The sequence below is a fragment of the Corvus hawaiiensis genome, chromosome 15 (genome assembly GCF_020740725.1).
Source record: "Corvus hawaiiensis isolate bCorHaw1 chromosome 15, bCorHaw1.pri.cur, whole genome shotgun sequence".
NCBI lineage: Eukaryota > Metazoa > Chordata > Aves > Passeriformes > Corvidae > Corvus > Corvus hawaiiensis.
In genome coordinates, this window is record NC_063227.1 from 17,265,404 (window position 1) to 17,289,693 (window position 24,290).

The 24,290-nt window shown below is 40.7% G+C and overlaps 1 protein-coding gene across 1 annotated transcript in view; it reads left to right on the forward strand.

Moving 5' to 3' along the window:
• Positions 1-24,056, forward strand: part of DOCK2 (dedicator of cytokinesis 2) — a 157,431-nt gene extending 133,375 nt beyond the window's left edge. Inside the window, exons 37-52 of the mRNA XM_048319744.1 lie at positions 927-1,017; positions 2,070-2,189; positions 3,827-3,916; positions 5,129-5,233; positions 6,039-6,180; positions 7,819-7,900; positions 10,060-10,144; positions 11,677-11,763; positions 12,087-12,263; positions 12,793-12,876; positions 14,799-14,936; positions 16,035-16,162; positions 17,817-17,997; positions 19,287-19,407; positions 20,416-20,558; positions 23,274-24,056. Coding sequence (XP_048175701.1) covers positions 927-1,017; positions 2,070-2,189; positions 3,827-3,916; positions 5,129-5,233; positions 6,039-6,180; positions 7,819-7,900; positions 10,060-10,144; positions 11,677-11,763; positions 12,087-12,263; positions 12,793-12,876; positions 14,799-14,936; positions 16,035-16,162; positions 17,817-17,997; positions 19,287-19,407; positions 20,416-20,558; positions 23,274-23,348 — 1,849 coding nt within the window. The 3' untranslated portion in view covers positions 23,349-24,056. The remainder of the gene's footprint in view (positions 1-926; positions 1,018-2,069; positions 2,190-3,826; positions 3,917-5,128; positions 5,234-6,038; positions 6,181-7,818; positions 7,901-10,059; positions 10,145-11,676; positions 11,764-12,086; positions 12,264-12,792; positions 12,877-14,798; positions 14,937-16,034; positions 16,163-17,816; positions 17,998-19,286; positions 19,408-20,415; positions 20,559-23,273) is intronic.
• The last annotated feature ends 234 nt before the right edge of the window (positions 24,057-24,290 follow it).

The following is a 24,290-nucleotide window of genomic DNA, read 5'->3' on the forward strand; positions in this document are numbered from 1 at the left end:
TGGCCTCTTGCTGTCTCCAAGAGTTCTGCATATGGGCTGCAGCAGATCTTGCTGCTTCAAAAGCTCCCTGTTTCTTGCCTCTCCTCCCCTGCAAAATCTGCAGAACAAAGCCCCAGGTCCCAGCTGAAATGAGCTCTGGAGGTGGTTCAGAGCTAACCTTGGAGCTGTGAGGCGGAGGGGCTGGGGGGCAACAACGCTGCCCCTGCGGGCATTGCTGAGGGGAAACTTTCTGTGGGGCTGGCAGCTGGGAATGGGAGTGCCTTGAACTGGCACAGCAGGGTGGCAGAGCTCCCGTGCCTCAGAACTCCTGGTGTGAGTTAGAGCACAGCGTGCAATTTTTCTTCCTGGCTGCAGTAGATGCAGCTTGAGCTCCACGGTGGGCAGTGGTTGTGCTGGAAGCAGCAACGCTGCCCTGGGGATCACAGAGAACATTCAGCTTTGGAGCTCTCCTGCCCCCAGCATCACCGGGGTTGTACAGCGCCTGTTCTGCCTTCCTGGGCTGGTATTTTCCACTTTCTCCGTGCCCCTGTTATCTGCTGTGTTTGCATCTGGAGAATGTGTGCCTGCAGGTAAGCAGTGCTGCAGGGGAAGGCACCTGTCCTGAGTAACCCTCCAGGAATATTGCACTTGGAGGCCTCTCTTAGACCTTGAGTGCAGCAATCCTTCCTCTGAGGAGGAGCTGACCGCAGCTCTCAGGAGGAGGACGCCTCTTTCTCCTCCTTTTGTGCACAAAGTTTCAGCACACAAAGGAGCACAGCAAAGTGTGAGCAAATGCCCAGAGCCTCAACCCCCCTCAGTGTCCTTGAGGACGCTTTGGGGAGTCACAGTGTGACATTTACGGAGTTTCCTGTTATCTGGAACATTTTGACACTCAGTATTCCAGTCATGTCAGTATCCAGTCTAATCTTTGCTCTCTCCTCTATCAGGTATTTGTATAAATTGCGAGATCTTCATTTAGATTGTGAGAATTACACAGAAGCAGCATATACCCTTCTACTCCATACGTGGCTCCTGAAGGTTAGCTTTTCTAAACTCAATGTAAAATTAAGCTTTTGCAATTTTAAATTTTAATATATTAAAGTGAATGTCTTATTATCTGATTTACTGCATAGTAGTTATTTTCCACAGGGGTATTCAAGTTTCTGGTTAGAAATACTGCAGTAGGTCATACAAAACTAACATTAATTGTTGAAATTTTATTTTCAGTCAGTGAATAAAAGCCATATATTGCTGAAACTAAATATGGTAGCAAAAATAGTTTTCCTTTATAGTGAGACCATTGTGTACAAATGTAGTTTTCATTTTGGTAATTTCTAATATAACAGTTATGAAAATTAAACACAGTTCCAGCTATCACAAAGGGTCACCTAACTTTTAATTTTAAATAATATGGATTACATAACCAAGTTATGTTGGCTTTCTTTTGTAGCTGGTAATTAATTCTTTTTCAGTACAAGTATTGTTCATTACCAGTGTAACTGACAGTATCAATTGAAATGGTCAGTAAGATCCATTTCCATTACAAGGGAATGTTCCAAATTTAAATGCTCTTCAGCAAAAACGTGATATTTCTTATGGAATTTACTTTAGTGCAGAACTATATAAATTTGTGCTTTTTTGCTTAAACTTCATTTTGATTTTTTTATGATTGTACAAATATGAGGTATATTGTATGTCTTGGTATAGACAAAGATAATAGTATATGAAATATTTTAATACAAAAAATCAAAACTACGTCAGTCAAGATGATAGCACTGAAAAAAAAAGAACTAATTTTCTCACATGGATTTTTATATAAAATTTGTAGGTGGGGCAAGGATGGGCAGGTGTAACATTTTAATATATTTTTTAAATATTATGTGTGGTGCTGTATCACGTGAAATACAGCATTTGTCTGACGAGGCAGTGAATACAATCCCTGTGCCTTTCCCAGTTTGTCTGAGGATGGGTAAAAAAGACTTGGGAAGAAAACACTTAGAAGAGCCATGGAGACCAGACCTTGTGGCAGTGGGGATTTTGTTGTGAAACACTGAGCTTTAAAATTCTTTTTGATGTGTTCTCATTCTCAGTGGTCAGATGAACAGTGTGCACCCCAAGTCATGTCAACAGAGTTCCAGTGCTCACAGACCTACAGACACTTGAAAGAGAATTTGTATGAAAAGATCATAGAATACTTTGACAAAGGAAAGGTAGGTCTGGAGAGTTCTTCCCTTCCAAATCTCTCTGCTGTGCTGCTCTGAATAGTCATGTTTAACGAATGTGCCCTGGATAAAAAACATTTGTGAGGAAAAGCTTCTTTGAAATGTGGGTCAAGTAAAAATTGTGTCCTGCAGGCTTATTCCCAGAGCGTATCCGTTCCATAGGAGCATGTTCCTTCAATAACCTCGTTCACAGAGAAAGAGGGCTAATGTTTCAGCACATTGTCACAAGCATCTCTGTCAGGCACCAACAAAATACAATAAAAAACGTTGAATCTACTTCCCTTTACAAAGAAAAGAATATGGACTACACAGATTCCATTTCGAAACCACTTGGCCCTTATCTCAAAAAAACTCCACAGTTCAAAATAGACATATTTGTTTCAGAGAGGACTAAGAATTGTATCCTAAAATTAAAATGTAGTAGATTGATGTTCAATACCTCAGTTTAGTTCAATTTAAGACAAAAAAATGTTAATAAAATTACCTGTAAGTGCAATGGCATTAGACCTGAGAATTTTGGAAATAAAGCAAAGGAGAAGCTTTGCAGTGCCAGACAATTAATCTCGTGACCCAATGCAACCTTTAAGTCATTATGTCTTGTTCAGCCAGAGCCAAAGGTGCGATGGGGAAGACAATTCATTACTGTTTCTCTCAAAAGTCCTTCCTATAACTTACAAGGTAGAAAGTTTCAGTTTCTCAGGTTTTCTGTTGGCATCTGCAGTTAACTGCACTGCAGCAGTGCCCACCTGCTGTCCCAGGAGAACCCAACCCTCCCAATTCCTGATGTGCAGCACCCAGCACTGAGATTCACACCACGGCCAAGGACCCAGCTGCCAGGGCCAGGAATACCTGGCCAGAGAGCCCATGGCACCACGTGAGAATGGCCTGATGTCTGACTGGCAGTGTCCTTTCAGCAGCAGAGAATTCTGCTCAGGGACACCTTTGTGTCCTCTGTTCTGACTAGGTGAGGAGACAGAATTTGAGAAATATCTTCACAAGAGGGAGTTTGTTCCTGCTTTAAGACCACTTTGGTGAAGTGCCCAGAGCAGATGAGAGAAGCAGTCCTGGTCTTTCAGTGACCATCACTGTAGGAGGCAGCCGTTGTGTGGAAAGAAAGAAGCTGCTACTCAGGGCAAGTGGCAATTTAAGACTTGTGGTTATTTAGCTGACGAGAGCTGTCATGTACAAGGCTCCCAATGATTATGGATGCTGCAGGATGTTTTGTGAAATGGTGTGTGTTTTAAGGACAGGCAGGTGTCACCCCCCTCATAAACTGCTCTGTGCTTGGGGTATGTTCTGAATGTTATCACCTCAGTGATTTGCTCTTTTTTTTTTCCTTTAATGTATCTGAAAGGTAAGATGATTTTTTTTAAATGTTACTCTAATAATAAAGTAGGTTTACTTATTCCTTCCTGTAATGAATCATAAAACACTTTTATTTTTTAACATTAATCTGCTTTCCTTAAGTTTATGATTGCCCTGAGTCTTCCACTTTAAATGTGCAGTTAATAAATGACTGCACTTTAAAGACAACATAATCAATAAAACTGCAGTTAAACTCTGATGCATTAAAAACTCGTTTTTTGGTACTGAATTTACTTTTTGAACGTGTGGTTGCATTGCAGATGTGGGAAGAAGCCATATCTTTATGCAAAGAACTTGCAGAGCAATATGAAAAGGAAGTTTTTGACTATGAACTTCTAAGTCAAAACTTGGTAAGATTATATATAGATCTTCAGATCATTGCAGTCCAGAAATTAGTGCCTTTCAGCTATCAGACAGCAGAGCTGCCTATGAGCTTGTGCTCTACAATGGATTTTTAATTCATTTGTTGAAGAGTTGCTGTTTCACTGTAACAATCCAGTGGTAAAGGCTCATAAATGACTGTTGGTTAAAGTTGCATGAGCATCTGTTTATTGAGGTATTTTGAAATGTCTGTGGATGAAATAAACATGTTCTCACCTAGGGAAATTTAAAGGCAGCATTTTGAAGCCGCTGTACTGCCTTAGAGTAGAAAGAACACCTGGGTGAACTTTTCCCCCTAAATTTTTCTTTAGATTTTAGCAGCTTGGATCTTGACAAGCCTGAAGAATTCTGTCCTAATCAGGACTGTGGAAGTATTACAGCACAAGGAATTAGAACTAGGTCCAAAGGCTAGAAGGAAATTTTTGAAGGGAAATAAAATATTCAGTTATTCATTTTCCTTTAAATTTAATGAATCAAAAAAAATTCCAGGCCCACAAACCATTTTTATTTCTACTCCCAATATTTCACGTTTGCATGATTCTTAACAAATGTTTAGGGCTCATTCCATAGATATCCCTGAATCTTCCACAGAGAAACTGTGGAATCAAAACATGGTGTTCCTGAATGGTGCTGTGTGTAAAAAATGTGCTGTGTGTCTTTTGCTCTGTTTTTATCATGAACTAGAAGATATTTTTGCTAGTTTAAGTTGCAGTGCTGTGTTCTCACAGACATAACACCTAAATGACACTTGGTATTTTATGGAAGAAATTGTTCTAAGCCCTTTATAGGGTGTGTGCCCTTAATATGAGGCTACAGTAAAAACTGGAGTTGATCCCATACCTTGGGAAATATTTGAGGCAGGGAGTTTCTCCAAATGTATTATTTCAGTAATTCTATCAGTGGCCAAGGATGACTTTGGTGTTTGCTTTTCTCCTAAGTTAAGGGTAAACCCAGTTTTGAGGCCAAATATGAAGGTTGAAGCCAAACCCATTTCACTGTGTATCATATTTGCATATAAATGTAAACAGTGTTTAACGTCCCCCAGCAGCAAACTGTGTGATAACTGATTATTGCTACAGCTCATCAGCTGAGAGCTGATAGCTCTTGCTTGTATAGTAGAGGTTAAAAATGCATAGATAAAACCCCCAAACACAAGTAATTACAGTTGGTTTTGCTTTCAGATCCAGCAAGCAAAGTTTTATGAAAACATCATGAAAATTCTGAGGCCTAAACCAGACTATTTTGCTGTTGGATATTATGGCCAAGGATTCCCAACATTTCTAAGGGTAAACTTGTTTAAATTCTTACTTTTTCATGTATTTTCATTCTTCTTTTCTTTTCCTGTTTTCCTCATGATTAATGTCCAGATTCCTTTTTTGCCCTCTGATATGCATTGAGCTGACATATTCATACCAACTGTCTTGTACTGCTCTAAGTTTTTTCCTGAACTGCAACAGTTCCTACTTTAGGACAAAAATGGTAAGTTTGAGCTGGTTTTATTCAACATATGCTGAATCTACTCTGTTTTCTTTACTTTTCTCCAGTTTTGACTACCATGTAGGAAATCCAGACTCCAAAGGCTCTTTTTTTTTCAAGAAACCTGACAAACTAGGGAAGCAGTGCACAACTAGGTTGTACCATAGGTTTTTAAAAGGTCATTGTTTTAACCACAGTAGTGCATGAGTTCCGAGCATAAAAATAACCTAAATATTTGGTGTTTCTTACTACTAAAACCCCTCTTACATACAACAATGAATAGGGTGGCTTTCTTCACACTTGGAAAGCAACGAGAGGCCCTGATTTTGAAGTTTAAGGGCTAAAGCTGCCTTGAAAATACTGGGAAAACAGTGAAAGGATACACCAGTGTTATTGTTTTCTGAATAATAAAACTCCAGGGTCTCTGGAGAATCAGTGCTGCTTTCCAGCACCTGGTAAAAATGGTGTTTGGCTTTAGAGTTGATTAATATTCAAAAACCAGAAACACCCATTCCAAAATCTGAACACTGCTGTGCCTTTGTGCCGATTACCACGAGCCTGTAACTTCTGCCTCAGCACCACCCAGCCCAGGAAATAATTCCTTATTCCTTGCAGAACAAAGTGTTCATCTACCGTGGGAAGGAGTATGAGAGGAGGGAGGATTTCCAGGCCCACTTGATGAGCCAGTTTCCCAGTGCTGAGAAGATGAACACGACTGCAGTGCCCGGAGAGGATGTGAGGAACTCTCCTGGTCAATGTATCCTTGGACGCTTGGGAGATTGCAGAGGAAGGAGGGTTGGGTAACCTTGTTCTTAGCATGAGCTTATCTGTGTGAAACACTGATTTCCTGGAAAGGTTGAAAGTTTACTGATGTGGCAGCTCAGTTTGCAGTTTTACTTACACATCCTCCATGTCTTTTATGGTTTGTACCTAAGAGAGCTGCTGTTTTTCTAGCAGTTCTAAGGAAACTGTCTCTTTCATTCATCACAGAAACATTTAGGTTGGAAAAAACCTTTAGGATGGAGTCCAGCCAAAAACCTTGTTCACCCATGTTCCCAAGTGCTGCATCTACATGTCTTTTAAATCCCTCCAGGGACGGTGACTCAACCCCTTCCCTGGGCAGCCAGTGCTAGGGCTTGACAGCCCTTCTGGGGAAGAAAATTCACTGTAGTTCATACATGGTTCAGCTTTATTTTCTTCAAATGGCAAAACCAGTGTCACACACTTGAAGAGACTCAGTTTAAAGCAGCAAATTGTCTATTACCTCCTATTCATAGCTGTTGTGTCTTGATATTAAATTCATGTCTTCCTTGAGCATTGCTCTGCCTGGCACCACACTTTGGTATCACCTCTCTTTCTTGGCAACATAAACATGTCCTAAGTCCCTCAGAAATTTTTTTAGGAAAATTAACTCACAAAAACTGTTAACCAATTTTTAGAATGGCATCAATTAATCTTGGTTAGAATAACACTGATTATCTTCTGATTTGAGTCATTATTGACTGAGCAGATATGGGATCACCTCATTGTATCAGACATTTTTTATTTGGATGCTGATTTTCCTTTGTTAATTTTCAAGGTGATGTTGTAACACTTCACATACTCTCTTGAGTCTATTCTGGTGGAACCTTCTGGAGGAGAAAGGGAATACTTTCTTTTCACACTGTTGGGACTGAAGTGGGAGTATTACAGGCTTGTCTAAAATAGTACACTAGGCTTGAAAGCCAAGCTCTCCCAAGTCTGTCTTGCATCTTAACTAATTAAATTTTTTTTGGATATCACCTGCTTCAGTCCTTAAGGTAAAATTTGCTCATCTATTCACAAGGAGAAGGACATAGGCACCACTACTACACTTATGCAAAAAGATCTAACCAGAGGGCATGAGTTTCAAACATACTGAAATGTGTAAGAATGTGATATATTTACTTACAAATACAGCATTCAGATTTAAAAAACAGCACTTCCATAGAAAAAGGAAATCTCAAGTAAAAGGGCTGTTCAGTTACAGATTTCAAAATTAAATGTTAACCATCATGACTTTATGCATGCCTAAAGCTACACAGTGAAACTGTTAAGATCAGATATGGTTGATGTTATTTTTGTAAGTTGCCTGAGCTTAAAAATTTAATGAATGAGTCAGTGTGATAAATTCTGCTGCAGATATTCAAGCTCAGGAAATAATAAAAATATGCAGTTCAAAATTAATATGTATTCACTGGTTACTACTGGCAGATTTTTCCTTTTTTGGCCAAGGAAACACCAGAAAGAAACCCTGAACACTTCAGATTTTTCATCACAACATGTCTTTTTTATTATTATTATTATTATTTCCCTTGTAGCCTACAGTATTTCATACTAATAGTTAATAACATGTCCTTAACTTTCACAATTTCAGATATCCAGTGTTTTACAGTGCAGCCAGTCCTGGAGGAGCAGCCTAGATTCAAAAATAAGGCAGTGCCTGATCAAATCATAAAGTAAGTGAATTTCTGTAGTAGATAGTGTAGTGAAAATCAGTCCATATTCCTAAACTGACAATCATTATTTTGTGAATTCAGTCATTTTCCAATGAATCTTAGAGTTTTTATTGTCTTAATTTACTGACTTATGTATCCATAGAATCAGAGAACAATTTGTGTGGGAAGGGACCTTCACAGGCCACCCAGTTCAATCCCCCAGGGACAATGCTCAGAGCTCCACCCCATCTCTCTGGGGTATTCCCCAGGAATTTCATGAGAGGCTGTACCCATCTACCACTGAAGAAATAACTCGTGGATGCAGGGACAGAGGTGGAATCTGTGCTTTGGGTCAAAGGTACTGAGTTTTCAACACAACTCAGACAAGTGGTGGAGACAGGGCTCTTGGATGTAACTGGCAGTGTGAGAGTGGTTGAGTTGGAGGCTCTTGAACAGAAGAATCTTGTTGTGTCTTGTCTGGTCAAGTGCAGAATATCGGTGGCAAAATGGTTTCTGCTGGTGCTATGGAGTATGGGTTTTGTAAAGGAATAAAGGAAATGAATTGACCAAAGTATTTTGAGAACAGACTGGCCAAGAGCTGCTTCCAAACCAGTTGTGCCCTTGGTCTGCAGCCCTCTCTATGGAATCTTTACTGAAGTAGCAACTGACTCAAAGGGGAAAAATAAGAATCACTTCCCCATATACAATACAGTAAATAAAGCAGATCCAAGCACAGGTCTTGTGTGGCAGGATTTTAAAATAAACAAAGCATAAATACCAAAACAAAACCCAACCCAAAAAGCCACAAAAAAATTGTGGTCCTAATTTCAACTTGATTCATTTTCAAATCAGTAACTGAAAGGCAGATTATAAATGTGGTCCTGTTTGACTAGATTTCAGCGTAGAGCCAGCCACACTTCAAACTGCTGCAGTTTATGTAGCCAAGTGTTCCATGTAGAGTATAATCTCTGCTCATATGGGAGATTTTGTAATGGTTTGTCTCAGCTGCAGAATTCAACCAAACTGCTGATAGCATCTGGTCTTGGAGATTTATTTTTATGAGTGTACCTTATTGGGCATTTAATTGTTTGTTACATTAGGCGATGAGAATGCATTTATTCTGTCAAAGAGCTTCAAAATATCTGTCCTTTCAGATGGAACTGCATAAAGTGGTCTGACTCAGTGTGGCAGTATTTTCCAGTTACTTTTCTTTACTGATGAAGAAAATCTTAGCAGTTTGGATCAGAAATCATAGTTTCCAATGAGCTAACACACCATGGTTTGCTTAACTCAGATGTTTGGGGCTTCTCCATTTGTTTTTCTGGGCTTTCAAAATACAGTTCAGTTTTACTGAAAGAGATTTCCTAGATTGTTTTATTTTTCTCTGCAAAATTAGCTTTTACTTAACATGGGTTTAAATTTAATTCATCTTTAAAACAAATAATAAAAACCCAAAGGAGAGATTTTTCTGTGGACAGCAAAATACTTAGCCAAAACTCTGCAGATTCAGTACTAAAAGTCAAGTGGTTGCAAGTTTAGTGGAAAGGTGTGCTCACAATGATGGAGAATGAATCATTGGCTGACCATAACTCAAATTTGCAAAGGATCCTTTACATTGGTGTACCCCTCTACAAGTACTTATATACATTCTATTATCTGTCACAAGAAGTTGTTATTAATGGCTTCGGTTGTTTATTTTATTGAATGTTGTTCAGCATTGTGAGCAGGATTGTTAGACAAGATTAAACTGCTTTGTCATGTGCCATGTTCCAGTCCACGGGAAAATACCAGCTCAGCTCAGTCAGTTGTTTTGAATGAAAGCGACTCCTTCCATAAACCAGCATAAAGCTGGCACGTGCCACAGCAAGAGGACAGGAGAGGAGAAATCTCTAGTCCTCCTGTAGATTTGAACATTAATCTGGAAGTTCTGGAATTTTTACACCTGGGAAATACACCCAGTCACAAGTTGAAGCTTAATATTTGTAAAATACTGTGTATTGACCCTGATCTGTAGGTAAAGTGATGCTTTCTGAGTTTCCAGTAAAGTCCTTTTTCTTTGAGCAGTAAATTTGCTTTTAATTAAGAACTCAACTACTCAAAATGAAATATTTCTCTGTGATAACAAGATCCATTAATTTCTGGGTTCTGTATTTTACAATAGTCGTTTTCAAATCTTTCAGCTTTTATAAGTCAAACAATGTACAACGGTTCCACTATTCAAGACCAGTCAGAAAAGGATCTGTTGACCCTGAAAATGAATTTGCTGTAAGTAAATTAATGACAAGGTGATGGATGTAGTGCTGGTAACTGTGACTGAATTGTGATCCTAGCTCCTTTCTTAGGCTCAGATTACTCATTACAGACACTTTAACTTTAAGATCTGGTTCAGAAAAACCAAATGCAAGACTTCTCTACTTCAGCATGACTCCTGTGTACTTAATTAGACATCGCTGTTTCAGTTGCAGGTAAACATTATGTAGTTAAGCATGTTCAGCATGTTTGTGTTAAGCAGTAACATTTTCTGGTACAGATTTTCATTATGAAACAAGGTGACATGTAAATAAATATCAAATGCTTTGCTGCTTGTGGTTTGCAACACTTCCATCAGCTGCCACCCTGACAATGAGGTGAGTGTTGCCTGCTTTCATCAGTCCTGTGCAATCTCGACTGATGAGAACTGCCTGTGTCATTTTTACTCCCATGCCTAATGGTTGAATGCTGAGGAATGGCCCTCACTCTTCAAATAATCTAAGAAATCTATACCACCATGAATTGCTTTTCAATGTTAAGCATAAAAATGTGGTAAGTTTCTGTAATTTCACTTTACAGGTGTCTGCTATTTTATGGTTTGTTTTGAAAAGCATCCCATCCAATCCTTATGGCTAAAGCTGGGCTCTTGGCATACTGGTGGGAAAAGCCTTTTTTTTCCAAAATGTACAATTTCTGTTATGTGTGTGCTGATTAACAGAGTCAACACTTTCATGTAAGAGCTTCCTACCTGCTGTTAAATCAACACTTCACACACAAACTCTACCCTGACATGCCAGAATGTATTGTCAAGACTCAGGATGCTCCTTGACTTCCTTTCCAAACTACAGAGGTTTGAGCTCCTATATACCTTGAAATAGTTTTACAAAAACTAAATTATTGATGTTTTCAATGTTGATGATAATAGATAAGATGCATGTTTCCTTCAAAGAGGTGGGAATTGGGATAGGTGGAAGTGTCTTCATTACCTCTGTTATGGTATTTCTCAGTACTGGCAGTTTTGATGAGCTGATACTGAAATAAGGAGCAGTATGGTAAATGAAACAGTGTCTATTCCAAACTATTCTAAAATACCAACAGCCAATCTTGTTCAAAAAAGAAAAATTAGAGGAACAAAAACAAAGTCAGAATGCTGGCAAGTTTTTACAGGGCTATTACTGCTTTTAATTGCAGAAATACCTTTTGAACATGAAGGGAGGAAATATAATCTGGGTAGAGGCGAGAGCAGTTCGTTTAATGTCAGTCATTCCATCTGTACTGGCAAAAATAGGAATACAGACTAAAAGATTCAAGGGCAATTTTCTTTTTCCCATGCTTTGTGCGGGCTCTGTGCCTGAAGATGGCCTAATCTGAAATCAGGAAAATTATTTGTGCAAGTTGCTGTGCTAGATTAAATTTGCAGTGTCTTTTTATGCAAAAATATGCATGTTTTCCATCTACATCCATTTCACTCTGACATCTCAGAAGGCAGAAAAGATTAAAGTTTCAATCCTGAACTATCATTTTCTCCTGCTGTGTTTTTTTAATAGTCTATGTGGATTGAGAGGACATCATTTGTTACAGCCTACAAACTTCCAGGAATCCTGCGCTGGTTTGAGGTGGTCACCATGTCACTTGTGAGTATTAACGTGCTCAGAGCCCATCCAGCTTGCAGCCATTGAATCCTCATGTACAGGCCAGCTTGCAAAACCATCACACAAGGCTACTGTAGCTTATTTTATACATACAAAACTTGTTATTTACCTTTAATCTTCCTACTGTTCAATACATGATCAACATATATAATGTCTGATTTATAGTTTCAAGACCAAGTCCTAAGAGAATTGAACTGTGTAGGTTTGCTGAATTGCAAAACTGTTGTTCATTTGTGGGATTTTTATAAAACCAAAAAGACCTGTTTATATCTTTATGAACCTTAGAAGTCTTTTGTTTCTTACAGTCCACAATTAGTCCTTTAGAGAATGCTATTGAGACTATGTCTACGACGAATGAAAAAATTTTGATGATGATTAACCAGTACCAGAGTGATGAGAACCTCCCTATTAATCCACTTTCCATGCTTCTGAATGGAATTGTTGATCCAGCTGTTATGGGTGGCTTTGCTAAATATGAGAAGGTAGGAGCTTTGGAGTCACTGCAAAGAACATTCTCACGTGCATCATTTCATAATCCTCCTACATCCTTTGTTAAAGGGGTAGCGCAGTGTGGATGGGGAATAGGAAAGCCATAATTCCATCAGTTAAGGGATCCTCATATCATCCTTTCCTGGTCACCTCTGTCTTTGAAAGCAAACCAAAATAACTGAAGCCATTAATTGATGTAAATCATGATACTCCAAATCTGTGCCTTTTTAGTTTTGCTGTAAACTTAACAAAAGAAATGATAATTGGGTTTCATAATAAGGGTCTCAAACTCAGAAGTGTTGGATAAAGACCTAACACATTTTAACCAAAAAGAGCACCTCAGCTCCCAACTGATAGAGGGAGGAATTCTCACCAGCAGCATCTGGCTAAGGACCATGCAGATGTCTCTCCTCTTTGATGACCAATATTATGATCACCAGCTAGGCTCTGTGGATTAATGATTGATTTCTTTACCTGTCAAAATGATGGACTGTATTTATTTTTTTTTTTTTTGTGTTTAAGGCTTTCTTTACAGAAGAATATATCAGAGACCATCCAGAGGATGAAGAAAAGCTGAATAGGCTCAAAGATCTGATTGCTTGGCAGGTAATTTCTCACTGACAGCCACCACTGAGGCTTCACCAGTGGCTCCTTTGTGCCATTCCTCTCTAGCAGGAGAAGATAGCATTGAGATGATTGTATCATTTCCACTCTTTTTTACCCCATGAAACGTATTTTGTACACATCTGGAATGGTTTATCAAAAGCCACATATAACAGGCTACATTTATGGTTAAAAGGGCCAGGATTTCCAACTTGGGTTGTATTCCTGAAGACAAAACTGAGAGCATGACAAAAGTCATAATGATTTCATGAATTTGTGGGGTTGGCAAATGTCTCACACTCTCTTGGGAAACAACTCTTTCCTAGAGTATTTGCTTTCTGTGGAGGGTTTTTTTTCTTTTCTTTAGAAACCTTAATGGAGTGTTTGCTTCTCTCAGAAATTATTTTCATGCTCAATGACCCTTCAGGATAACTGCTATGTGTCTTCTGTGTGCAAATAGCATGGAAGACTATTCAGAAATACTTTTAAGCTCCATCTCCAGAGGAGAACTGAATATTCTCCCTATACTGGCACCACTGAGGTTATTTGGGTTTACTCTTTATTATTTTATATATAGTGTAGATATGATAAGACAACCAGCCTGCAGAACCCTTTTGTCTTCAAGGAGGAAAATGCACCTATGGGAGGTAGTGGCAGAAAAAACTCTGTTTTTGCTGAGATTCAAGGGAAAATGGCTCTTCCTGTTGACCTGATAATGATAATGGAGCAGAGAAAAACATGACCCCAGAAATGATCCATTCTATTTCCATTATCTAGTCCAAAATAGAAATCATTGTTATCAATAGATAGAGGGATGGTAAGAAATAGTGAGATTTCATCTGGGGTTTTACTACCAGAAATGAATGGCTCAAGGTATTTCACCTCACATTACATGTCTCATTTTTTGTACTAACTCACAAAAACATCCCTGGAAACATCCAAGGTCAGGTTGGCTTTGAGCAACCTGCTGGGCTTGTCCCTGTCTGTGGCAGGGAGTTGGACTGGGTGACCTTTAAAGGTCCCTTCCAACCCAAACTACTCAATGATTCTATGATTCTGTCTCTCTTTCATAGATGAGAAACAGCAAAAATTTACCATTTATTCCTCTCTCAGCCTTGAAATGAATCTTCCAAATAGTTTAATGGAATTGTTTGTACTACTTTTTAATGTTTTTGAAGTTTCTTCCTGTTTCATTTTGATTTATCTCAGTTTGGTTATTAGTTTGAGTCGTACCTTTACAGTTTCTCCTGTGTCATTGCTCACCACACCTCTGTCTCTTGTGGCTTTCTGGCCATCAGAAGTACTCAGTGGATTAGTGGTATTGATTGACCATAACACCAGCTGGCATTAGGAAATAAGTGGTAATTTCTGCCTATCCCTGCAAATCCCTCTGAGGACAAACAGATCTGTCAGTAACAGATGGGCTTTAATACCACGTTTTTAAAAGTTATATTGAAATTGAACTTCCATGAAATATGACCAACGAGATGGGTGGACCAATGTTCCCAGTATTTACTGAGTCAGAACACAAAAAGGAAGCACGGAATATAAGTGGATTTTACAAAAAAACCCCAGATATTAATGCAAAGTACTAAAAGCTGAAGTAAAGCAGTTAGAAAAAGTTTGTGGCAGAAGGGGAGCTAGAAGTGTTTTACACAAATCTCATAACATTAAAATACATAGAATAGAGAAGACAGCCTCTGTGAGGCAGCCAACATTTTCAGAAATTTTCTGGGAATACCCATTTTCCATGAGCCTTCTCCATCTTGTATTTGCTGCTCAAAGCCAATATCAATGGGCAAATCCACCTGCCAGTCACAGGAAGAGTTTTGCAGTTGATTTACCAGATAATTTAAACAGAGCCAGAGAGGTTGTTGGACCCACTTGAGAAGTCTCACCTATTTTCTTCTTTTATTCCTCTTAAGATACCTTTCCTTGGGGCTGGAATTAAAATTCATGAAAGAAGAGTTTCTGATAATCTTCGTCCTTTCCATGACCGGATGGAGGAATGTTTCATGCACTTAAAAGTTAAAGTGGAAAAACAATATGGAGCCAGAGAATTGGTATTACTCTCCTTTTAACCTCTACCTCAATTTCTCTTTATTTAATATACATCTTATTCTAAACAAAATCATGCTTTTTTTTTTTTTTTTTGCTTGTGGGTTTTCTTGTGCTCTGAAGGTAGTAGGATCTGAGTTGCATCATCCAAGAGCTGATTCAATTCTCTGACACATCAAATATTCCTCATTCTGGAAGATTTTTACTGTATTTTATTGCAACTTAAAGTTGCAAGTCTTTTCAACCTTATTGAGGAAGTAAAAGCAAGTTCTTACGTTTGTTCTCTTTATTTTTTTTCTTAGTGGTTTAGGGCTTTGATCTGCAATTGATGTCTCCCTGTGCCAGCCACTTCCAGCTGTGCTGTGAAGTAAAACCTGCCGTGTGTATAATACTATAAATACTAGTTGAGAAGAAACTGAAATATCTGGGAATTGAAGGATAACTTCTGAATACAAACTCCCCAGACAATTCTTGAATAAAATATTCTATCTGAGTTGTGCAGGCTAGCAAGAATGATGGTGCCTGGCTTTTGTGATTAAACACCAGTTACTTTGGAAATTATTTTATATTGTTGCTTTCAGCATTGGTGATTTTACAATAGGACTTATTTATACTGTTATGGGGGAAAATAGCAAGTTTCTAACCTAAATTTTGGATATGTGCCGTGTTATATACCTATATGATGAAAATTCTATATATCTATCTGAGTACGGTTTTTGTTTTGCAATAACAGAGGCTGCAATTGCAATAATTTCCTTGAAATCATGTCATTGCGATGATAATTGCAATAACAGAGGCTGTAATCTACAATCAGCAATCTTGCCTCTTGCTTGAACCCTCCAGCACTCTTAGGGACCAGCACTTAAAAAACCCAACCTATTTAAAATTTTGAGGAGAATGTACTTTGTGAATTGAGTTTGGGAGGTTTGAAGAGTAAGAATTCATCCAGACACAAGATAAATCACAGTAATTAATGGGAGCAGACAAATCCTTTCATGCCAAGTGTTAAACATCTGCACAGTCTTCAAAACCTGGTGTGAAAAGGATGAATTAAAGATCCCAGGGTTGTTTGACAGAACGTGTTTCTCTTTTCCATCCTGTAGCCAGAGTTTGATGACAAGAGGGTCGGACGGCCAAGGTCAATGCTGAAATCCTACCGTCAGTTATCCTTTATCTCCATGTGTTCCATGAATTCAGACTGCAGTACTCCCAAAAAACCTGCTTCCGAAAGGTTGGTTGTAAATACAGTACAAATTCTTTTTCAGTCCTGTTTTTTAATAAGTTTTATGAAAGGAAACAAAAAGATTTTAAAAAAAGAATAAAGACCACCAGCAGCCTTTTCAGACAATACCAACATTATTTTTAACTGTAGCTATCACTTCCTCCAGGCTCAAAACTACAGCATTTCTATTTTAATAGACAAAATGTACTCAAGTGTCATTGAAAAAAAAAAAAAAAGTGGCATTTCTTTTTCAGAAAATAAGTATTTTAAAAATTAAATTACTTTTCAAAAATTTATGAAGATCTGGAGTTTTTTACAAGTTTCTTTTTATACTGCTTTTAACTTAATTAGCATCTTTTTGTTTATAAAATGTGAATAGGAAAGGAACAACCTTTACAAACTTGAAAAGGAGGTGGAACATTTTAGTAAAGTCTGTAGTAATGTAAAATGCTTTGCCTAATGTGCTTTAACTGCAGCACTGGAAAACAAAAAGACTTTTAAGTTTGAGAGAACAATTATGGGTATAGCTTTTCCATCCACAAATTGTTTCGTTCACTTTATAAATTATCTTTCAAGTGCATAGAACTTCTTCCCAAACAGGATACGTATAAAACTGAACTTGTTGAGCAGTGTTTGATTATTTTTTTAAACATCTGATCTCCCTTTTTGAGTAGTTCACTTTGAAAAAGTCCAGTGGTGTATGACCCTAATGTGGAAGGGTTGCTTCTTAAGACACCCCTTTTTCTGGCATGTTTGATGGCCAGCCCAGTGTTGAGCACTCCTCACATACTGAGATTCCTGAGGTTGCTTCTCCTGCCCTTCAGCTTCCCCTTCAGAAGGGTGGAGCAGGCAAACGTCATTTGTGTGCTGCAGTAAATCAGGACGCCTCTGACAGAACCAGACAAGCCCACTGAAGCAACTGTATCAAGCACCTCGTTTTAATTCTTAGGATGCTAATTTGTTTCTGGGAAGCACAGGCCAGCAGACTCACCACACTACTTGATTTATCAATTTTTATGTTACAAAAGAAGTTCGGTCCCATGTTCCAAAGGCTGATCACATCAGCAGAGAAGGGAGTAAAGCCAGAACCAATTTCATGGGCTTTTTTTTTTAATGAGAAGTAGCCCAATTTTTAAACTGTAAAAATTAAAGGAAGAGAGAAAGTGGAGGGGGAGTTAATCCCTGGGTGTGTGCATTCTTGTCCAATATGGTGAAACAAATAGGAGGATGCATTTAAAACATGGCAACAAATAGCAATACTCTGTTCCACTTTGGTTCTCTTACAACCAGAAGAGCATGTCTTGCTTTCAGCACCAGCATCACCACACATCAACTTGCCATGTGAGCTCCACTCTGTTTAATTTAGGAGTTCTTAAGCTGATGCACAAATCTTTAAACAGGGATTTGAGCTCATTTTAAAATTTTACATTCTTCGCTACATTTTAAGACAGTGTCATTCTGCCTGCAGGCATCTTATTTGTATCTCCACTTGCCAGCTGCTGAAGCACATCCTATGCTTTTTGCCAGCAGTTTGCAAGGCTGCCTAGAAAGTAGAAGGAAAGAATGACCTGCATTTATATTTCATGGGGAAATGACATCAGAATACCAGTGGCTTTTAAAATATCACTCAGCAACTTGTACTTTCTTTCTTTTGCTCCTGCAGCTTTGATCTGGAAGCAGTGCTACCAAAGCAAGTAAAAGCAGAATCAGAGGAGACTGCTCCACATAATAATCCTCATCCTGAAGTCAAGATGAGAAAGTCCAAAAAAAGAACAAAAAGAAGCAGTGTGGTGTTTGCTGATGAGAAGACAGCAGCTGATATTTCTATCTCTGAGATGAAATGTGTATGTTACTGATTTAGAGTAGTATTTTATAATCCATTAAAATCCATTTCCTTAGAAAAAGAAAAATATATCCCAGAGAACTGCAGCTGTCATAAAGGGAAGTATGCAGGATGCAGAGATGATCTGCCCTGCCATGAATGAAACATGCAAGATGCTGTGGAGGAAACAAATCAGTGAGAAAATCAGAACATCTCTCCTGGCTTCTGGTGACAGATAACAGAGCTCTGAGGCTGCAGATTCGGAGCCTGGTTAGCTCAAAAAGGAGCACTGCGTTGGGAGGGTTAAGCTGCTTTCCTGTGGAGAGGCAATTGACTGTGCTGACATTTCATGGCAGCTCCTCGCAGTCAGGGCTATTTCAAAAGTGATGAGCCCTGTACGTTTTGTACCTTGTTATGGAACATACAGCTGTTAGGAAATTGCAAGATTGCAAACAGCACTCCTTAAATGGTGCCAGACTGAAGTTTGGAAGCACTGGCATCTCTCGCTCCATAGATCATCCGAGTGCTTTTATTGCACTGCTGGATCATTACAATGACTTATGTAACTTACACTGGGCCTTTTTATATATATAGTTTAATCCTCAGGAGAATTTTCTTTTGGTATATATCCTCTTGATACACAAGCCCCATCTAAATTAAAGAGTCAGGCAGTAACAGATTGCTGAGTTACATGGAGGGAGCATAAATAATTTGATCAACTGTTTGAAGGAATCATCAAAGGTAAAATGAATTGAGTAGAAAGCCAAGATTGTTTGGGGAAGCACAGAGAAACTCACAGATGATTATGACTGTCTATCACTGCATGTCCTTATGCAAAAGGGAGATAAGCACAGTCCTGCTTTGAGAAGCACTGATACACAAAACCAAGTAACACCTTTGGCTTTTGATTAAATTAGATAACACATACACCAAACTGTGGGGATCTCGCTGTGTATTGAGTTAAAGGACTTTCTTCTGCTTCAAAAAAGCAGTGACAAGACTTTGCAGCAGCCAAGCTGGGTATGTTAATGCGATAGGGAAAAATGTTTTCAAAACTTAATTTTACTTTGCAGATCACACCCAGAGTTGTCTGATGGTATTATGCCAAAAATAGAGTAGGAATTCAGGTTTCAGATCACAGATTACTTCTGTAACTTTTTTAGAATATTTTTTTTCAATGTAGAATGAGAAGTTTCTAACTATAAATTATCTGAAAAATTGTTGCATGTTTTTAGATTGTATGTAGTATGATATATGGACCAAAGTCTCAGTTCATCATCTCAGTTCATGCTGTGGTTTTTTATTTAACAGCTGTCAAGGAAATATGAGTTCATGAGTGATACCAACCTCTCAGAACATGTGGTGGCACCTCAGAAGACTTCTGTCCTCAAGCAGATGAGCACTGTCAGTCGTTCTATGCCAACTATCCCAGGTAAGGTGCTTACACTAGGGTGAGAGTTCTGAACTTTACTGGGATGTTAAGAAAAAGCAATGAAGGGTTTGCTCCAAGCAGGGCTGGCAGCTCTCTCCATCCTTGTGAAACCCACTGGGACAAAGATTATAACTGAAGTGTGTACTGTGCATGTGAGGCTGGGCTGCTCCAAATGCTTGGTAACACCATACCTGTGCCAACATGCAAATTCTAAAACTGTTACTCCTGGAGCTCCAAATTTCACTTCCTTGTACAGTGTGAGCATTCCTGCTGCCTAGAAAGAGGCAAGGTTTATTCAGCTTCCCTGCTCTGTAGGGTCTCACGAGAAGAAACAAGGGCTCACAGCCAAGGGCAGTGTGTGAAACAGGGAGAAATGCTCCGTGCTTTGCTTTGGGGGATGAATATCCCCAGAAGTTGCCCCATAACAGGATTTCACCTTCTGCTTTTGAAGCCAGAGAGGAATCCCATAGATTCCCTCACCACTGGAGGCAGGGGAAGCAAGATAACACACTTGCCCCCCAGACAGATGGGTGGTTGTGTTAAAGGGAAGGGAAAAGTGACTAAAGTTGGAGCTCATCTCTAGGCTGGGGCACAGTGAGAAAACAGACACAGTTTCAGTATCTTTTAATCCCTTGTTCCATAGGACATCCCATTTTTTAGCCTGCATTTCACCTGTCCTGCTCACCCTCCCTCTCTTTCCAAATGCCTGTGACAGATGTTTAGCACAACACAACAGACTGTCATGGCCCACTTCTTTGTCATGTGTTTATCTATTTTTAATTCTTTGGCCAGATTGGTTCTTTTTTTTCCCTGTTCAGTTTCAATGTACTGAAGTTTATTGTTTCCCCATTATTTAATTTTTTATTCTAAGGTTATAGTTAGATTAAAAATGTCTCAATTTTTCCTAGTCATTGCAGTAGTTCATTATTTTGAGTTCTGTTTTATCTTACACTCTGGCCATCCTTTTCTGGTTTTGCTTTGTGTAACCAATATTGTTTCCATTCTAAGGATTAACTCTGTCTGTCAGCACTGTGGCACCCGATGAAACAATTGCGTCACACAGGCTGAGCCAGCCAGTGTTTCCTACCACCTCAGATGGTGACAAGAAAACCATCAAAAGAAAGAAAGTGAACCAGTTATTTAAAACAATGGTAGGTTCTGTGTGTTTGGGGGGGGGGAAGGAAGTGCTACATGTTCAAAAATTCTATGCCATGAAAATTAAATATTTTTGAGATTAATAGGCTTGTAAGTCAGATTCTGCTTTTTTTCCCTTTATGCTTTTGTCAGACAGAGTGGGGTGGAAGCTCAATGTGGAAGCAAAGCTGGCTGTGGCAGCGCTTCCAGCAGGAGGGTGCAGGGATGGAGGGATGGAAAGGTGAAGGAATGAAGGGATGGAGGGATGGAAGGGTGAAGGAATGAAGGGATGGAGGGATGGAAGGGTGAAGGAATGAAGGAATGAAGGGATGGAAGGGTGAAGGAATGAAGGGATGGAGGGATGCAGGGGTGGAGGGATGGAAGGATGAAGGAATGAAGGGATGGAGGGATGCAGGGGTGGAGGGATGCAGGGATGGAGGAATGCAGGGATGGAAGGATGAAGGAATGAAGGGATGGAGGGATGCAGGGGTGGAGGGATGCAGGGATGGAGGGATGCAGGGATGCAGGGATGCGGGGATGGAGGGATGCAGGGATGCAGGGATGAAGGGGATGGAGGGATGCAGGGATGCAGGGATGGAGGGATGAAGGGGATGCAGGGATGCAGGGATGGAGGGATGAAGGGGATGGAGGGATGCAGGGATGGAGGGATGCAGGGATGGAGGAATGCAGGGATGCAGGGATGCGGGGATGCAGGGATGCAGGGATGCGGGGATGCGGGGATGCAGGGATGCGGGGATGCGGGGATGCGGGGATGCGGGGATGCAGGGATGCAGGGATGCAGGGATGCAGGGATGGAGGGATGCGGGGATGCGGGGATGGAGGGATGCAGGGATGGAGGGATGGAGGGGTGCGGGGATGGAGGGATGCGGGGATGCGGGGATGGAGGGATGCGGGGATGCGGGGATGCAGGGATGCGGGGATGCGGGGATGCGGGGATGCGGGGATGCGGGGATGCAGGGATGCGGGGATGGAGGGATGCGGGGATGCGGGGATGCAGGGATGGAGGGATGCAGGGATGCGGGGATGCAGGGATGCAGGGATGCGGGGATGCAGGGATGCAGGGATGCGGGGATGTGGGGATGCGGGGATGCGGGGATGCAGGGATGGAGGGATGCGGGGATGGAGGGATGCAGGGATGGAGGGATGGAGGGGTGCGGGGATGGAGGGATGCGGGGATGCGGGGATGCAGGGATGCGGAGATGCAGGGATGCGGGGATGCAGGGATGCGGGGATGCAGGGATGCGGGGATGGAGGGATGCAGGGATGCGGGGATGTAGGGATGCGGGGATGGAGGGATGGAGGGATGCGGGGATGGAGGGATGCGGGGATGCGGGGATGCGGGGATGCGGGGATGCGGGGATGCGGGGATGCAGGGATGCGGGGATGCGGGGATGCAGGGATGCGGGGATGTGGGGATGCGGGGATGGAGGGATGCGGGGATGCAGGGATGCGGGGATGCAGGGATGCGGGGATGCAGGGATGGAGGGATGCAGGAATGGAGGGATGCGGGGATGCGGGGATGCAGGGATGCAGGGATGCGGGGATGCAGGGATGGAGGGATGCAGGGATGGAGGGATACAGGGATGCAGGGATGCAGGGATACAGGGAGGTACCTGGGTGTGCAGTTCCGCTCCCGCACCGCGAGAGGGCGCGGGTGGCCCGCCGCGTGCCGGCGCCGGCAGGGAGGGAAGGAGGGAAGCGGCAATTCCCGGTGGGATCGGACGGGGCCGGGACGGGGCCGTTCGGAGCGGGCTGGTCACGGCACAGGGAGAAGATGCTTAGTGGAGATGCTTAATGGAAAGTAGAAATCGGCTCCCGCTGGAGTCGTCACTCTTGCTTAAAGCCGGCTGCCTTCCTTTAAAGTGAGGAAATTTCACTGACGTCTGAAATTGTCATAAAACTACAACTATTTCATTTAACTCAGTATTTGACAGCAAAAAAAGTGTATCCAGAGCAGCTATTTGGACGTCGAATGTGAAAGTTTTCCTACTTTGAAGGTAGTGGGAGGGTGACAATGCAGATGAGTGTAGCTACCAACATGCATTACTGCATACGTATTCTGGGTCACTTGTAGTATTTTCACATCAACTTTTCTGATCTTTCAATGCAAAGGGTTTGATGTTTTGGTTTCTTTTTTCTAGGTAATAGATTTCACTTATATTCATTACTTTCTGCAGTGTTGTTTGGTTTTTGGATTTTTTTTAAATAATGCCTTCAGGGACCATAGAGTAACATTTAGGAAAACCTTCAGTTTAAATGTGTTCATAACCTATTTTTCTGGTAGAACAAGAATAACCTATCAATTTGAAGTCTATAGTATTTCACTTACATTCAATTTATCACACACTTGCTCTTTTTAGACCCAGGAGTTGCAGCTTTTCAGCACTATCTCATCCACTCATATTTAAAATTAAATAGCATATAAAGTACAGAGGATAGAATGTTCATTCTTACATGGTGGAAAAATGATTAACTAAAGCTAAAAACCCAGTTATGAAGTGCTTCACTGCATGTTTGGAATCATGTGGACAGGTTTAAATACAGGTTTAAGGTTTTGCAGAATAGAGAAATTAATTCAAAACATGCAGGATTTGGTCAATGTCTTTTTTTCTCTAGCTACAGCTTAAGCCACAAGTAATGAATATACATATCACTGAATCCAACACAGAATCACTTTTAACCTACAAAAATCTGTTTTGGTGTTTTTTCAGCGCATTTCCAGAGTTCTGGAAGATGGAAAGCAGTCTGTGGAGCAGCATTTCAAACCTTCATCAACAGATCTGTGATCAATTTTTACGAGACCACTTCTCAACAGAAAATAATTACATCTACCTACAAATATTCCATTTTAGAGCACCATCCACTCTAAAGAAAGGCACTGATGGAGAATATGAACACCATAGGCTCTGATAAGTTACTTGTCATACAGATACAGAAATAACATTTGAGGAAAATACTGCAGGATGTGTCCACTGGGATCTGAACAGAAGCCTCTGGTTGTACAGGCCAAAGGGAACTGTGTGTTCCCTGGGAACAAAGCTTGTTCCTGGGAAGGGAGGTGTACTGAAAGGGCATCTGCAATGCTCACTGTGTAATGCAAGTCGGGCTCTGTTCTTTCCAGAGAGCAGAGGAGTTATAGTTTTCTGGAGTTTGTACGGACCACTCCAGATATCCTTAAACCCTCACTGGCAGTGTAGCCAAGGCAACAGGTGGCTCAGCACAAAATAGCCACTGACAATTTACTGTGAGGCTGCAGCTGGATTTACAGCCCTCAGATCCCTGTGCTGCTCCCAGCACACTGCTCTGTATCCTCAATCTTTCCCCAGTGATGTCCGTGGCTGTGACACCATATGCCTGAGTTATTTGCAGAACAGCAGCTGTTATGTGGAAAACATGCAAAAGTTTATTTACACATGTACAAATTGACCTTACAGCCAGCAGCACAATGAACAAAAGCTACATTTTCTGCTGTTCAATAAAATGTTACAAATCTGGTTTATTTGCCCTGACCCTTTCTCCCTGACATCTCCAGCTATCATCATATAAAAGGTAATAGGTTTTTACTGACAGCAAATGGAATTCTATGAGCCCAAGTTTTCTGCTTTTAGATTGATTTTCTGTGTCTTCCCATCTCATGAGGTAGAGTTGGGAGGTGATGCCTCACTGGTGTGAAGCACCACAGCACTGCAGGTCAGCACCTCAGGGTTTTTATAACCTGTCAGTTCTTT